Source organism: Hypoxylon fragiforme (genome assembly GCF_022984875.1).
Source record: "Hypoxylon fragiforme strain CBS 206.31 chromosome Unknown GGS25scaffold_3, whole genome shotgun sequence".
NCBI lineage: Eukaryota > Fungi > Ascomycota > Sordariomycetes > Xylariales > Hypoxylaceae > Hypoxylon > Hypoxylon fragiforme.
The window spans coordinates 3,036,206-3,051,211 of record NW_026054758.1 but is presented as its reverse complement, the minus strand read 5'-3'; the positions used below and the strand labels follow the sequence as shown (position 1 = coordinate 3,051,211).

General features: G+C 47.9%; 6 protein-coding genes across 6 annotated transcripts; 2 read left to right on the top strand and 4 right to left on the bottom strand.

Moving 5' to 3' along the window:
• The first annotated feature begins 246 nt into the window (after positions 1-246).
• Positions 247-1,691, top strand: GGS25DRAFT_198205 (uncharacterized protein). The gene has a single exon (XM_049256770.1). It carries the CDS (start codon positions 582-584, stop codon positions 1,365-1,367), a length of 786 nt encoding a protein of 261 aa, XP_049119254.1. The 5' UTR covers positions 247-581; the 3' UTR covers positions 1,368-1,691.
• A 102-nt stretch (positions 1,692-1,793) lies between these two features.
• On the bottom strand, positions 1,794-4,467 carry GGS25DRAFT_482883 (heat shock protein 70 family). Its single transcript, XM_049260304.1, has 3 exons — positions 4,099-4,467; positions 3,294-3,973; positions 1,794-3,233 (listed from the first exon to the last, which is right to left on the bottom strand). Exons 1-3 carry the CDS (start codon positions 4,164-4,166, stop codon positions 2,023-2,025), a joined length of 1,959 nt encoding a protein of 652 aa, XP_049119253.1. The 5' UTR covers positions 4,167-4,467; the 3' UTR covers positions 1,794-2,022.
• Positions 4,468-6,052: 1,585 nt separating this feature from the next.
• GGS25DRAFT_197916 (dienelactone hydrolase) lies at positions 6,053-7,829 on the bottom strand. Its single transcript, XM_049256769.1, has 6 exons — positions 7,510-7,829; positions 7,267-7,309; positions 7,173-7,213; positions 6,913-7,064; positions 6,690-6,815; positions 6,053-6,624 (listed from the first exon to the last, which is right to left on the bottom strand). The coding sequence occupies exons 1-6, from the start codon at positions 7,571-7,573 to the stop codon at positions 6,199-6,201; spliced, it is 852 nt and encodes a 283-aa protein (XP_049119252.1). The 5' UTR covers positions 7,574-7,829; the 3' UTR covers positions 6,053-6,198.
• Positions 7,830-7,908: 79 nt separating this feature from the next.
• On the bottom strand, positions 7,909-10,706 carry GGS25DRAFT_530247 (OPT superfamily oligopeptide transporter; the record flags this gene model as incomplete). The annotated part of the gene is made up of 6 exons (XM_049265364.1): positions 7,909-8,160; positions 8,255-8,367; positions 8,427-9,961; positions 10,013-10,134; positions 10,206-10,410; positions 10,570-10,706. 6 exons carry the CDS (start codon positions 10,704-10,706, stop codon positions 8,086-8,088), a joined length of 2,187 nt encoding a protein of 728 aa, XP_049119251.1. The 3' UTR covers positions 7,909-8,085.
• Positions 10,707-11,662: 956 nt separating this feature from the next.
• GGS25DRAFT_482874 (threonine synthase) lies at positions 11,663-13,614 on the top strand. Its single transcript, XM_049260303.1, has 2 exons — positions 11,663-11,897; positions 11,956-13,614. Exons 1-2 carry the CDS (start codon positions 11,799-11,801, stop codon positions 13,498-13,500), a joined length of 1,644 nt encoding a protein of 547 aa, XP_049119250.1. The 5' UTR covers positions 11,663-11,798; the 3' UTR covers positions 13,501-13,614.
• A 183-nt stretch (positions 13,615-13,797) lies between these two features.
• GGS25DRAFT_519786 (uncharacterized protein) lies at positions 13,798-14,561 on the bottom strand (the record flags this gene model as incomplete). The annotated part of the gene is made up of 2 exons (XM_049263775.1): positions 13,798-13,872; positions 14,199-14,561. The coding sequence occupies 2 exons, from the start codon at positions 14,559-14,561 to the stop codon at positions 13,798-13,800; spliced, it is 438 nt and encodes a 145-aa protein (XP_049119249.1).
• Positions 14,562-15,006: the final 445 nt, after the last annotated feature.

The window sequence follows — 15,006 nt, the reverse complement described above, 5'->3', positions numbered from 1 at the left end:
GGATAGAAATTGGGTAGCACTTGCCAGCCCGAGGTGGGTAGGTATACCTACCGGTACCTTCGTAGCTAAAAGCCAAGCCACAAATCGAGGGGGAAATGTATGTAACTACAGTACTTCGGTCAAGCCACAGTATAACAACTCTGCCCGGGGTGCAAAACGGAGCATTTGCACAATGAAGATCATAACTATTTCCAAGAAAGCTAAAAAGGCATACGAAAGTGAACTTGATACGACAATCGAACCATAATCTACGCCGTAATCAGCTATCTTGCCATTGGTCCAAATACCCAAGTCGCAAGCAAAACCTCCGTCATCTCTCTTTTTACAAGGGAGAGTGATCACGAATCCGAATAAATGCAACGATAATACTTACTGCACACCCCGCGCGACAATCCCCCGCATTTGATTGATAGATAGAGAAAGCGAGAGAGAGCATTGACCTTACCTTCTTCTTTATTCTATTTCATCACCAACCATCTCTCAAACTATCCGTTTCACTCATTACTACGAAAGAAGCCTATTCGATTATCAATACCTCCAACCTTCCTTCCAACGAACAAAACTTATTTATATCTACCAAGATGGGTTGGATGTGGTCATCGCCCTCGCCGCCCCCTCCCTCAAAGGGCCCCAATAGCAGTAGCAACAACAACAACAATAACAACAGCAATAATAACGGTAACAACACAAAGGAAGAAGGCAACAAACCCACACAACCACCAAAGCCAAAGCAAGCGGACTCCGACTATGGCGACCCAGAACTAGCCAAGTTCATCGCCCAGATCCAAGAAGAATTCGGCGGAGGTGGTAATAGCAGCAACTCCTCCTCTAAGCCATCTCAACCAAGCTCCACCACCACCACCACCACCACCTCCTTCTCCTCCTCCAACCCCCCTCCCACAACCACAACCACCCCCCAAAGCCAACCCCCCTCCCACCTCGACCCCATCTCCGAATCCCTCCTCCCCACCAGCATGTCCTGCCGCGAAGCCTTCGACGCCGCCTACCACTGCAACTCCCTCGGCGGGCAGTGGCTCTCCCTCTACCGCGCCGGCGGCATGCGCTCGTGCTCCGAAAAGTGGGACGACTTCTGGTTCTGCATGCGCGCGCGCGCGTACTCCGGCCCGCAGAAGACCGAGGCCATCCGCGCCCACTACCGCGCGCGCGAGTGGGCCAAATACCACGCCCCCGGAAAGCCGTCCAGCACTGACATCTGGGAGGCGCGCGAGGAGCTGGTCGAGCCCGGGTCGGCGTTCACCGAGCCGCTCTACACGCCTGATGTTCCCGATGAGGAGTGGCGCGTGATGGAGATTGAGAGGCGGAGGAGGATCCAGGAGATGCTTAGGGAGCACCAGGAGAAGGTGTAGGCATCGTAAGCACAGGTATGGACGTGGCCATGATCATAATCATGATGGTCATGGTGGTGGTGGTGGTGGTGGTAGAGATTGTATGTTTAAGCGTAACGAATGCAGATTGTGTAGAAATTATATATGTTTTTTATAACTACGTAAGTACTTATAGGTATTGGGCATGGATGGATGGACGGATAAATATAATCAATATATCAATCAAGATGGATGAGCAGACTTCTCTTTGTGTATTACTTACTCGTTAATGATGACCTAGCTATTTTATCTATATAGGTCTGCTATGCAGTACCTAAAGAACTTAGCTTCAAGTTCCTACGAAAAGTCCTGAAGACTCAACCAATTATTACTTAGGAGTCGTGGTAACGAAACCAGACGTCTCTATACGATTCATTACATGTCACAAAGCATTATAAGACGGGTGTATTTTGAAATATTAACTTCATTGCTTCATCGTAGAGTAATTCCTGCCTAGAATACATCCATGCAAGTCATGAAAAACCGCGCAACTTTTGCCCTGTAACTTCATTACCAGTGAAAATCTAAGTGCAAACCCATAGAATATCCGAGACCGCCACTCGATGCGTCATTAAAGACCAGAGGAAAACGCCGGGAGAGAAAACCATTAGTGTTCATTATTTTAAAGGGGAACCCTTTAGTCAACCTCCTCAACGGTGGGGCCGTCATCATGGGGAGCACCAGGGCCTCCGGCACCGGGGAAGCCGCCAGCGCCACCAGCACCGGGCATGCCACCGGGCATGCCACCAGCACCACCGGCAGATCCGTAGAACTTCATCATGATGGGGTTGGCAATGCCCTCCAACTCCTTTTGCTTCTCCTCGTACTCTTCACGAGTGGCTTGCTGGTTCTCGTCGAGCCAAGAAACAACGGTGTCGATCTCCGTCTTCAACTTCTCCTTGTCACCGGCCTCGAGCTTCTCGTCAACCTTGCTGTCAGACAAGGTGTTTCGGAGAGAGTAGGCATACGACTCAAGGCCGTTCTTGGCGCTGATGCGACGACCCTCAGCCTCGTCCTCCTCCTTGTACTTCTCGGCTTCCGAAAGCATACGCTCAATCTCCTCCTTGGACAGACGTCCCTTGTCGTTGGTGATGACGATCTTGTTGGACTTTCCAGTGCCCTTCTCAACGGCGGAAACGTTCATGATTCCATTGGCATCGAGATCGAATGTAACCTCGATCTGAGGAACACCCCGAGGTGCAGGGGGAATACCAGTGAGCTCGAACTTGCCCATCAAGTTGTTGTCCTTGGTGCGTTGACGCTCGCCCTCGTAAACCTGGATAAGCACACCAGGCTGGTTGTCGGAGAAAGTGGAGAAGACCTCCGACTTCTTGGTGGGGATGGTAGTGTTTCGGGGAATGAGCTTGGTCATCATACCACCAGCGGTCTCGATACCGAGAGACAGCGGGGCGACATCGAGAAGAAGGATCTCGTTGGTAGACTTGGAGCTGGTGTCTCCAGACAGGATGGCGGCCTGGACAGCAGCACCGTAGGCAACAGCCTCGTCAGGGTTGATGGATTTGTTGGGCTCCTTGCCGTTGAAGTAATCCGTGATGAGTTTCTGAACACGGGGAATACGAGTGGAACCACCGACAAGGACAATCTCGTGGACCTGAGACTTGTCAATCTTGGCATCGGCCAAGACACGGTCAACGGGCTGGATAGTAGATCGGAAAAGATCTTGGCACAGCTCCTCAAATCGAGCACGGGTGATAGAGGTGTAGAAGTCGATACCCTCGAAGAGAGAGTCGATCTCAATTGAAGTCTGTGCAGAAGACGAAAGAGTGCGCTTGGCTCGCTCGCAAGCGGTTCGAAGACGACGTAGAGCACGTGCGTTGGTGGATAAGTCTAGGTAAATGTTAGTATTCTGTATGTTGTATAAATCAGTGGGGACGGATTGATTCTTACCCTTCTTGTGCTTGCGCTTGAATTCAGTGACGAAGTGGTTAACAAGACGGTTGTCAAAGTCCTCACCACCCAAGTGAGTGTCACCGGCGGTAGACTTGACCTCGAAGATACCCTCCTCGATAGTCAAGAGAGACACATCAAAGGTACCACCACCGAGATCGAAGATGAGAACGTTTCGCTCACCCTCGGTCTTCTTGTCAAGACCGTAGGCAATGGCAGCAGCCGTAGGCTCGTTGATAATTCGGAGGACGTTCATGCCGGAGATGAGACCGGCGTCCTTAGTGGCTTGTCGTTGAGAGTCATTGAAGTAAGCCGGGACAGTAATGACAGCGTTGGTAACAGTGCCACCAAGGTATGCCTCGGCGGTTTCGCGCATCTTTGTCAAAACCATGGAGGAGATTTCCTCGGGAGTGAACTGCTTCTGCTCGCCCTTGTACTCAACCTCGATGATGGGCTTGCCGTTCTTCTCGACAATCTTGAAGGGAAAATGCTTCATGTCAGCCTGAACCTCGGCGTCTGTGAACTTGCGACCGATCAGACGCTTGGCGTCGAAGACGGTGTTGTGAGGGTTCATAGCGACTTGGTTCTTTGCAGCATCGCCGATCAGACGCTCCGTGTCCGTGAAGGCCACGAAGGAAGGGGTAGTTCGGTTACCCTGGTCATTGGCAATGATTTCGATTCTGGTGTATATTAGTGAAAATGTTTTAGTTGAAATGTGGGGTTGATGATGATGGAAGAGGATGAGAGGAAGGATGGGAGGATGAAGATGAAGATGATTAAAAAAATGAATTGGAAAATCACTTACCGGTCGTCTCGAAAGACACCGACACACGAATAGGTCGTGCCCAAGTCAATTCCGACTGCGGCAACCATGGTGAAAGATTTCTGGTTGTTGTAGTGGTATATCAATCAAGTATAAGGTGGGGTGGGGTATTTTGATTGAAAGTGTGTGATGTAAGAAAACGTTCGCGTGGTTTTGTGAAAAACGCAGAGAAATCTATTACCCAAATGCAGGCGGGTATCTAGAGAAATTCTTATTTAGGCGTTGATCAAGAATGAGAATGGATTGTTTTTTTGAAGTCTGAGTTGGAAGATGGAAAAAAGAAGAGTGTGCTCTGGGAATTGAGCAGAAGTTTATACAACCCAAAAGTGAAAGCTATGGTGGGGCCAGGGAACCTTCTCGAATTGTAGAAGTTGGTACCCGCTTCCAGCACTTTCCGCCTAACTTTACCACTATGTACTGGAAAATTCTTGTACCTTCTTGAATCTAGACGACTAAACCAGATTCGGCACTACACAGTAGGTACATATGTATGTGAGGAACAATTTCCCTAAGGTATCAGTAAATCCCTTCAATTTTATTGATTCTTATTGGTTCTAGTCGAATCTGTCTGCAACTTTCTTCTACCATTCCCTTCTATGGACGTCATCAACCAATCCTAGCACGTTGTAGGATATGTACATAAGTACCTACAATGGTTGTAAGCGTCTATTTGCGTCCATTTACATCCCCAGGTACAATCTACATAGTACATACAGTATTATCTGTACCTACATAACTACTACTAGTAGTAGTACATATCATAATTACCCCGCCATACAAAATCAGTACATAACTACTGACATCACTGCTCTCACTGCTCTCACTGCTGTTGCTGGGTTAATCGCCGCCAAGCCCCACCAGAAAATTTCAAACTCAAATAAGGTACCTACTAGGTCTTACCTAGCAGTCGGAGAGCCCTAGCCTTAGGCCACTAGTAGTGGTAAAGAAAAAAAAAACAGAAACTTCACCATTCTTCTGCCTTCTTCTCCTGAAAAGTCATCATTGAAGCCTTCCAGCCTCGGGTTAGAATGTACCTGTGTACCTAGATAATACCTAGTATATACCTACTAGGTACTAGGTAGTATGTTGGTGAGATTTGTAACCTCAAGTTCCATTGAAGCTCCCAGCATCTTCGCCTCCGTGTTTGGTTTTGTCTAGCGCCTTCTTGCTTGAGTAGGTACGTAATGTACCAAATCTTTGAAATATTTTCCATCGTAGGGATTTACACATCCCAAGTCACTCCGGCAGATGTACAATATGGTTAGCATTGTATGGGTACAACCTCGAAGCTGGTTCCTCAGCCCTCGATTACATGTATGTATGTATGTGTGTAGGTGACAACATACATGACATACATACATACACACATACATGTGTAGTAATTTCCGAGTCGACTGCCAAATTACACGATATCGAAGGGACTGGACCTGATGTAGAAACTTTTCCGTCCAGTATCGCGAATCTTCCAACACATGTCTATCTACACTACTAGCATGTAATATCAAGTATTTTCAACATGTAGGGCTGCGTTGTACATGGTAACCACATACAGCTAGCCGGATGTATGTATGTATGACCTACGCAGAGAAATTATTTTCCTAACCTGCCTACCTAATAACCTACCTAACCTACATATCATACATACCTATCATTGATACATCTATATTGACCTAGGTAGGCATGCTGCTTTCCAGCAACGATGTTGTGTGTGCAACTGTCGTACTACCGGAAACGGATTGAGTGAGGTGCTTACATCCATGTCTCATATTGATAGAGAGGTGCAAACGAACAACCATGCACACCCTCACTTTTCAGAGTTGCATGTCCTGATTTGTTCGTTGCGTGGCTAACGTTAGTTGACTCGTATCGTCTAATATAAATACATCCAAATACGTATGTAGGTATGTGTGGGAAGACAGATAGAGCAATGAAGGTAACCAAGAGTAGGGAGGTGGGTAGAGGCAACAGCCAACAAGCAAGCAATTAATCAATTCAATCAGAACATTTTTTATTCATTCGATTCTCTTAATAGGTATCTATCTACCTATGAACTACCGAGATCATAAGATAGGTATGTTGCCATTAACAGACGTGCTCAATCTTCTCGGGCGTGTCATCCCTCGGACCCAAGTCCGTCTTCAGGACGCGGCCGAACAGCTCCAGCAGCACCTCGAAGCAAATCTTGGTGATGGCCGAGTCGTAGCGACCCTTGCTCTGCTCGTCGCGGATGAAGGCGTGCTGCGCCCAGGCGAACTCGTAGAAGCTGAACACGACACCCGCGTCCCTGAGCTTCTGGCGGATGAGGTCGCGGCCCTTGTCCGGCACGTGGGTGTCCTTGATGCCGAATATCATCGCTACCTCACCCTTGATCTCGCTTAGCCGGTCGATCGTGTGGTTGCTGCCCGCTGGGCCTTCCACTGCCGTGTTGGCTTCGGAGTAAGGTCCTAGGGTGCGAGAGTGGATGTCTGTCGCAAAGTACGCAACACTTGCATTGACTCGCGGGTCCAGCTATGAAACTACTCGTCAACGAAAAAATGGTAAGGCAAAAAGGGAGAAGGAGGTATATATCATACACTAGCTCGCACAGTAAGATGGCCCCCAAGGCACATTCCACTGACGCCTATCCGACCGCTGCAGGTGGGAAGGCTGAGGAGGTAATCAACCGTCTTGGAGGAATCCGCATCGTACGATTGAAGGGTCTGTCTCGCTTCCGCATTAGCCAGCGTTTACTTGTTGGTTTGTTGGTTTGTTGGTAGCATAATACACGTTCTGCTACAACAAATGTTCCACTCTCACCTTTGTTATCTTCAACTTGTTACCTAGGTCGGTACCTGGGTTGTCGTAGGCCAACGCCTCCGGGCCAACGAAGTCATGGTATGACGAAGGGGCCGCGACAATGTAGCCTTGTCCTGCGATTTGACGCGCAAACCGCGCTACCGGGCCAGTCACTGTTGACGCACTGATCAGCGAATTGCATTCACTTATCAATTATCAATCTCGTCATCGACTTCGTTTGTCGGAATAACTCAATCAAGATGACCTTGGAGGATACCTACCCTGATAGATTTCGCTGAATAGCGCAACACCGGGGAATTTACTGCCAACTCATCAGCAAACCAGACTGTAAAGGAGCACGATTTCCAACCATACGCGTTAGGGTATTGAGGGATGGTGGGATGGAAAACGAAAATTCCTGCCCAACGTTAGTTAGTAGTGGCCTGAGATGGGGGTTGCAGTTGTGGATGTATGGATAGATAGATGAATGAATGGAGGGAGGGAGGGAGGTGGAATTCATGGAAGTGGAAGTGGAAATAGTGGAAATGGAGTCTCTTTCTCCCTTTCTCTCGTTCCATTTTCACTTTTTCCATTTCTCTCTTCTCTTTTTTTACTTACTCATAGTCGTCTCCTTCCCATCCACGGTCGTTTGGACATCGAGATGACTTTCCTTGATCAACATCTTGACTAATTGACTTCACGAATTGTCTTCTTCTATATAAAAAAAGATGCAACAACAACAAATACCACAGAAAAACTCAAAAATCGGTTGGATCTTGTCAGTGGATTGCCCGAACGTTTTAAACCCCGCGCCGGACAATGAGCCCCTCAATGCGGGGACGAGATCAAGCGTCATTTAGCCACGGCTCCGACCTAGATCGGCCTGCACGGATTGAAATATCGTATGATTTGTTTGTGACAAAAAGGGGAGGAGGTTGGAGTAGTACTGTCATATACAGCTAATGCCATGACTGGACCATACACAGATCACCCGAAGGTTACATTAAGGGGGGACTGCATACAATCCATTGAAACTACCTACTATGTATGTACGTAACCTACACAATCTACGGTACTAAAAGTATAGGCTAAGACCGAGAGAGCCGTATATAACGGGACCAGAGTTATAATGTATGGCAAACCAATCAATTCTTTTTTACCTAATTCACCGAATCTATAGAGGAGCAAACCTGCTTATAGATGGGGAACTTGGGAACTCTGTAATAGTAAGTTGATGATGCTTAAGACACCTTCTCCTAAGATGAAACCCTAGCATTGGTGTCAGCAGTCATGTTTCTTATAATTGCAGATTACTTAGAGGGTGAAAGAGAGGAGATGTGTATATGGGTAGGTGAATACTCACTGACGCGAGGACAATCAACGGAGTATCCTCTTTTCGTAGATAGACCCTCCAGTACCAACTTACAATGCCACCGATCGTTCTCGCTAAGGTAAAAGATGGGACATTGTACATGCCTAAGCGTTATTATTAGAAGCAAAACTCGACACATAAAGAATTACTAGGTGACGCTTACCGACTGCCACAGCAATTCCACCAGGTATATAAGCGTGCCAACTTTTCCCAATCGCCTTCGTACGTAGGGCAGTAAGAGCAGCAAAAATGATCGCAGAGCCGATCGCAAACTCTCTCGCCATATATGGCAAGCCCTTTCCTGTGACCAGTCTCGCGGTAAATATCCACACAAATGCGGTCGGTACTTGAAATTGGTCTCCTGGAACTTCATATACAGCAGTATACAACCTGTATATGAATGCACTAACCACAGCTCCCACTGTAGCACCAATGATCTGGCCCCAGAACTGCGCTTTAGGCGCCGCGCCTAGCAAATGACCAGTCTTCAGATCCTGCATCAGATCGCCAGCTTGTAACGCACCCGCCTCGGATACGGCACCGGCCACCAGATTAATGAGAACACTCGATTTATGAGTCTGCGGGATGATGAGGGCGAAGAAAAGCTGCGCCAGTTTGCTGATTCCAGAAACGGGATTCAAGTCTGTCTCACCGAGTGCTCGAACCCCCATTATACTCAATATCATCGCCATGAAAACGGCTATGACAGTTGCGTAAAGCGGAACTAGATCTCCAAAGGTGATATGAATACTTGCAATGCAGAACAAAACAGATAAAACGAGACCGATACTGACGGTCTTATTGCCGACTAATTGCTCAGGAGGAGCATCGTCTTGATCCCAAGCTTTTTTTTGCGGCTGGGGTCGGTGCGCTTCGAAAGGATTGCGTTGCTCAACTAGCGGGCTCGGTAAACTATCAAACTCATCTGAGTCTCTTACGGTCGAGTTATCCTCGGAATTCTGAACAGCTATGTAGTTGTGAGGTCGGCGGATGAATAGCCCCTTGATTCCATCGTGCTGTAATCGTTGCTTAATCGTCGCAAGGAAAGACGGCGCTTGTTTAAAGAGTGGAGTGAACGCGATGTACCCAAGGCTGACGACAGCATCTGCTAGCATGATAGCGAGAGACGTCCAAACAATCCAACCCTTGCTGCCACTCTCCCAGTCATCAATAGGCCCTGGGGCCCAACCTCGATATTTTGCAAGAGGTGAGAGGACTCCCCAGCCGATGACCGCTCCAAGGAGCATATGTATGGTGGTAGAAGGGCCCATGATGATTCCTTGACCAACGTATGCGAAACTTGGGTTTAGAGTCCAAAGCCAAGTGTTCGCCGCCACGGTCCCAAAAACGGGAAGATTGCGGAGAACAGGGAAGAAATAAGTGCAGAGTGTGTAGAACCCCGAAATCCCAAATGTGACGAGGAGTAGCCGGATGTTCGAGCTCCAGCTATATCGCTCAGCGGTCTTGGCGCGTAACGGCTCATCCACTGGGTTGCTAATATCGTTCTCATCATTGCCATCTCTAGCCTCCAAAAGGGGCCGGCTCTCAGCTGATAAACTACCGAAAGTTGCAGCCTTGGATGGATCCAAGGCGGCGCTATTTTGGGTATGTCCTTTACCATGAAGTACTCCGATGAGAACCGCGGTACTAAAGCCGCTTGGGAACTTCAGTTTCTCCCTAATTATGACCTGACGCCGTCTGGAAGATGTTAGTGTGATTGTCGTTTGAGACTTGAACTATTATACTCACAAAGGAACGGCAAAAACGACACCAAAATAGCAAAGTCCCAGGGACCATATGATAAGCTTCCACATGCTTAGATTGATTGGGCCTTGCTCCGATGCCTTGAGTAGGTATTCCATGGCTGGCAACTAAAAATCGAGTCCGGGTTCGTTAGTTGGTTCGAACATCATCTTCTCTTATTGAGCCCGGTGTTACTTACGACTCCTACAAATCCACACCCGAGAGGCATGATTGCCATACCACCTGCTACTGATTGGACAAGTACATTTTCTACGGGGGAGAATGGGAATGCTAAGTGGCGGGATAAAGTCTTGAACAGCCCAAAACCGAGCAAGCTGGAAGGCATCGTCATCATGGATATCCAGCCAGTCTGCAAGCCAAAATACATGTTGCTAAAGCAAATTCTACGATATACAAGATTAGTATTTGCTACTCATAAATGATGTTACGATTGAAACAGGATCTTGGAGCTATGTCTGAGGAAAAGAAGGTCCCATAGCCAAGGAAAGACGTCGAAGACATGGGACACAGAGAAATGGATAGCACCGTGTTGTGCCACTTACATCAGCCCGACGAGGAGGCCAGCAGCAACACCTCTCCATGTAAAATGGTGACCCTCAGGGAGATGCTTGACATCTTCGTCGGCCTCGAGTATATAAGAGGGGGCCGTTTCCTCGCTAGTTCCTCTATCAGGGGACATTGTAGTAGAGCTACAAGGAGGAAAGTAGTAGACAGATGGACCACAAATTAGTAAGGACTTATAGTGACTTTAGTGAGTGGTTTATATCTTCGATGATAGCATATTGTACAGCCGAGTTCAAAATGAATTAGTCGATATCAAGCCTGGATTGAGTTGAATGAGTGATGAAAGGAAACATGATGTTGAAGTGAGTAAGTGTGAAGTGTGAAGTGTAATGCCTAGTAATGCCGAGGGTACCTACATAGTAGTACCTACCCTGCCTAGTGATATTTGCTGACAAAGCCGGAGATACCGTATCTCATCCCTGCTCATCTCACAGCGGCAGAGCGGCAGAGCAACAGAGCGGCTAAAGATCGGATCCACATTTCTGCCTAACATTTCGCCAAGACTTCATTTCCATGTTGAATGTTCCTTTTTGTTCAATCCTTCAATAACTAAATAATTATGGACAATGAATGAATACCTGCATCCAGTTACCTATATATCTGCATATTTGCATATTTGCATATGTTCAGTAGGTTCTTACTATGTGCGCCGCGGGATGGCAGCATCACACAACATTGAATCTTAATTCCGCCATGTTTATTTATATTTCTGTCAACGTCATCACCTTGGAGGTTTTGTCCGAGTCCCCTAACAACAGCTACAACATCTGTTAATTGACTCCAAAAAGAGCTCATGGGGTTAGACATTCCGGAAGTACTCCATACGTGATTTAAAAATCTCTAAAAATACATAAAGAAATAAAAGTCAAATTTCCAAGAAAAGAAAAGCATAGAACAAGTGGCCAATTGAATTTTCAAGTTGCTACCCCTCAAATTCAGGGGCGGATTCATGTATGTAAATCACCGTAGTATCTTTATTGGGTTTAGCGCGGGGTAGAATTGGGGAATCAAGTGCCACCCGAACTCGGGGGCTGCGATTTTTTTTATTTATATATTATTTTTTCGTACTTCGCCGTCTCCAAATCATATACTTTAAGTACATCCACACACACATATAGATCTTTCGAGTGAATTGGAACTTGGAGATCGCTTGACGCTTTCAACCCATTCCATTAAATTATCCTCAAGACCCATATTGATTACTATAATGTCGAACGGAGTCAACGGTCAGACGGCGACTGACGAGTCATCAGAGTCTCGCAATGCCTCTCAACGGTATCTTAGCACTAGAGGCGACGATTACGACGTAAAAATCCCATTAGTATGACTTTTGGTAACATCTCTTAGCTAACCGTTATTTGAAGCTCTCCTTCGAGGAAGTTGTTCTAAAAGGTCTGGCTTCTGATGGCGGCCTGTATATTCCAGAAGAAATCCCTTCCGCGAGCAATTGGCAGACCTGGAAGGACCTGTCCTTCCCCGACCTTGCCCTCGAGGTCTTGTCCTTATATATTGCACCCTCTGAAATCCCACGGGATGACCTAAAGGGCATCATCGACCGAAGTTATTCAACCTTCCGTGCCCCTGAAACCACCCCACTAAAACATCTTCACGACAATTTATACCTCTTGGAACTTTTCCATGGCCCTACATTCGCATTCAAGGATGTCGCCCTACAGTTCCTAGGAAACCTATTCGAATACTTCCTAGTCAGAAAGAATGAGGGCAAGGTGGGAGCTGACCGACATCATCTCACTGTAGTCGGTGCCACAAGTGGTGATACTGGCTCAGCAGCCATCTATGGACTCCGCGGAAAGAAGGATGTCTCAGTTTTCATACTTCACCCCAAGGGTAGGGTCAGTCCTATCCAGGAAGCACAAATGACCACGGTGTTGGATCCCAATGTACACAACCTAGCGGTCAACGGCACCTTCGATGACTGCCAGGATATAGTAAAGGCCCTATTCGCCGATCCTGATATCAACTCGGCATTCAACCTCGGTGCGGTCAATTCGATAAATTGGGCTCGAATCCTTGCGCAGATTGTCTACTACTTCCACTCTTACTTCTCCCTCGCCAAGTCAGGGGGCATAACCCTCGGGGATAAGGTCCGATATGTGGTACCTAGTGGCAACTTTGGTGATATCTTGGCAGGTTACTTTGCGCACAGGATGGGTCTTCCGGTAGAAAAGTTGGTTGTCGCGACGAACGAGAACGACATCCTTGATAGGTTTTGGAAGACGGGAAGATACGAGAAAAAGGCCACTCACGGCCCAGAGGCACAGGGAGGCTTGGCCGTTGACGGTGTCAAAGCTCACGAAGATGGCGTCAAAGAGACGCTGAGCCCCGCAATGGACATTCTTGTCTCGAGTAACTTCGAAAGATTATTGTGGTTCCTCGCGTACGAGTTCGCTTCCCTTGCTGGCATGGATGAGGAATGGAATAGAAGGCAAGCTGGCCAGGAGGTCGCCTCCTGGATGAAGCATCTGAAGACAAATGGTGGTTTTGGTCCTGTCTACCAGGACGTGCACTCGAGTGCCAAGCGCGACTTTGAAAGCGAACGGGTGAGCGATTCGCAGACGACGGAGACAATCAAGGGTTATTTCGGAAAGATCGGGTACGTCTTGGATCCCCACACAGCAATAGGCGTGACCGCATCACAGCGGTCTATGGAGCGTTCCAAAGTACCGCATATCTCCCTTTCCACTGCACATCCGGCCAAGTTCGCCGGCGCAGTTGAGCTTGCGTTGAAAGACGAGCCAGGTTTCAGCTTCGAAGAGAAGGTGCTTCCGCCGGAATTTGTAGGCTTGGAGACGAAGGAACGGAGAGTCACCGAGGTCGAGAACAGCTGGCAGACAGTCAGGGATCTCGTCAAGAAACAAGTGGAGGAAGAATTGAAGGAGCTTGCATAAATCGGCGTTCAGATTTGACTATATATCAATGCATCAATAGACCCTGTGTACGACAGCTTGTTTGTTCGTATGTTTAAAACGAAATAACAAATTCATATATCAATACCCTCAAAATTGCCAAGTACTATTGATTCATATGTCTCCAAAGGTTTTTGTATTCATTAAGATCATATTGCTATGTTACTATCCCCAATATTTCCAATGTTCCAACCAAAGTCTCATTACGTGCCATGCTTTCATTCCCACCCTCCCCTATTTCTCGTTATATTACCAACAGCATTACCTGAGGCTGTTCGCTTAAGGGATTTGCTGAACGGGGTAGCTCTTATCGGGAGTGTAGACCTTTCCGTTGGGGATTTCCACGTCCCGGTACTGTAGCAGCGCATTGAGGGTTAGTTATTGAGGTATTTTGAGAATGTCTTGTCTTATGTATGTTATAGGGGAAATTGAGTATTATTGGAGATGCATTCCAACCCCCCCTCTCCCCCCCCCCCCTTTACCCCTAAGTTCCCACGTAGATGGGGAGGGGATAGGGGGTGTTCGAAGGGGGTTGATAAGATTTACAGGGCGTCCTGTAGGTAAGACAGGATGGAAAAAGGGGAAAGGAGAGAGAGAGAGAGAGAGAGAGAGAGAGAGAGAGAGAGAGAGAGAGAGAGAGAGAGAGAGAGAGAGAGAGAGAGAGGATAGGAAATTCTTACACCAGGATACACGATCAACCCCTTTCCGTAATCAATCACGCTCAGCGTCGTGAACCCTTCGCCCTCGCCAAACTGGCCGCTCCAGGTGCTGGTGACGGTGTAGTTTCCGAAGGCCTCCGGCCCGCCGATGGCGCGGCTCGCCGGCGCGTCCGACGACGCGTTCACCGTGTAGTTGGCCGCGACCACCTCGGCGCCCTCCTCGTTCGTGTCGATCCCGAAGGTCCACAGGCAGGTGGTGTCGGCGTCGTCGCAGGTTCGGGACAGCCCCTCGATCGTCCACTCGGCGTCGACGGCGACGGAGAGGCGGGTTGCGAGGGCGGTGGTGGCGGAGAGGAGGAGGAAGGTGCTGAGGGGGAGCTGCATTGTGAGGCTTGTGGGTAGGTAGGTTGGTTAGGTGTTTAGGGTGATGATGATGGGTATTATGATTAAATATAAAGTAAAGTTTATAGATTGGTTGGTTATCTGGGTTGAAGCGAGCGACTTGATGTTTTGATAGAGCTGAAGCTAGAGCTGGGATATGTAGTAGATATTGATATGTCTGGGAGACCTTCCCATCTATATATGTATATTTCCTAGACACATGTCATGCACGATCTCTCCTCGAACACATACTACCTACCTACCCTAGTCCATCCTCCCCTTGCCCCCAAGACAGAAAAGCGAGATGATACTACGTATGATGATGATACCTGACTAGGTACCTATATTTGCGGCATAAAAGGAGGGCTAATCTGGCTCTGCCTCTCGCGGGATGGGACGTACTGTAGTAGCGGCCAAGCGTGTTGGAATTCTCATTGCATCTATCTAG

Bases quoted from the DNA above. Each gene is read 5' to 3' on its own strand.
- GGS25DRAFT_198205 (XM_049256770.1), top strand. From the start codon at position 582: ATGGGTTGGATGTGGTCATCGCCCTCGCCGCCCCCTCCCTCAAAGGGC.
- GGS25DRAFT_482874 (XM_049260303.1), top strand. From the start codon at position 11,799: ATGTCGAACGGAGTCAACGGTCAGACGGCGACTGACGAGTCATCAGAG. The intron at 11,898-11,955 runs GTAAAAATCCCA...CGTTATTTGAAG, and splicing joins CTAGAGGCGACGATTACGAC to CTCTCCTTCGAGGAAGTTGT.
- GGS25DRAFT_482883 (XM_049260304.1), bottom strand. From the start codon at position 4,166: ATGGTTGCCGCAGTCGGAATTGACTTGGGCACGACCTATTCGTGTGTC. The intron at 3,974-4,098 runs GTAAGTGATTTT...AATATACACCAG, and splicing joins GGTGTCTTTCGAGACGACCG to AATCGAAATCATTGCCAATG. The intron at 3,234-3,293 runs GTAAGAATCAAT...ACATTTACCTAG, and splicing joins CAAGCGCAAGCACAAGAAGG to ACTTATCCACCAACGCACGT.
- GGS25DRAFT_197916 (XM_049256769.1), bottom strand. From the start codon at position 7,573: ATGTTGATCAAGGAAAGTCATCTCGATGTCCAAACGACCGTGGATGGG. The intron at 7,065-7,172 runs GTAGGTATCCTC...GTGCGTCAACAG, and splicing joins ATTCAGCGAAATCTATCAGG to TGACTGGCCCGGTAGCGCGG. The intron at 6,816-6,912 runs GTGAGAGTGGAA...GAAGCGAGACAG, and splicing joins ACAAGTTGAAGATAACAAAG to ACCCTTCAATCGTACGATGC.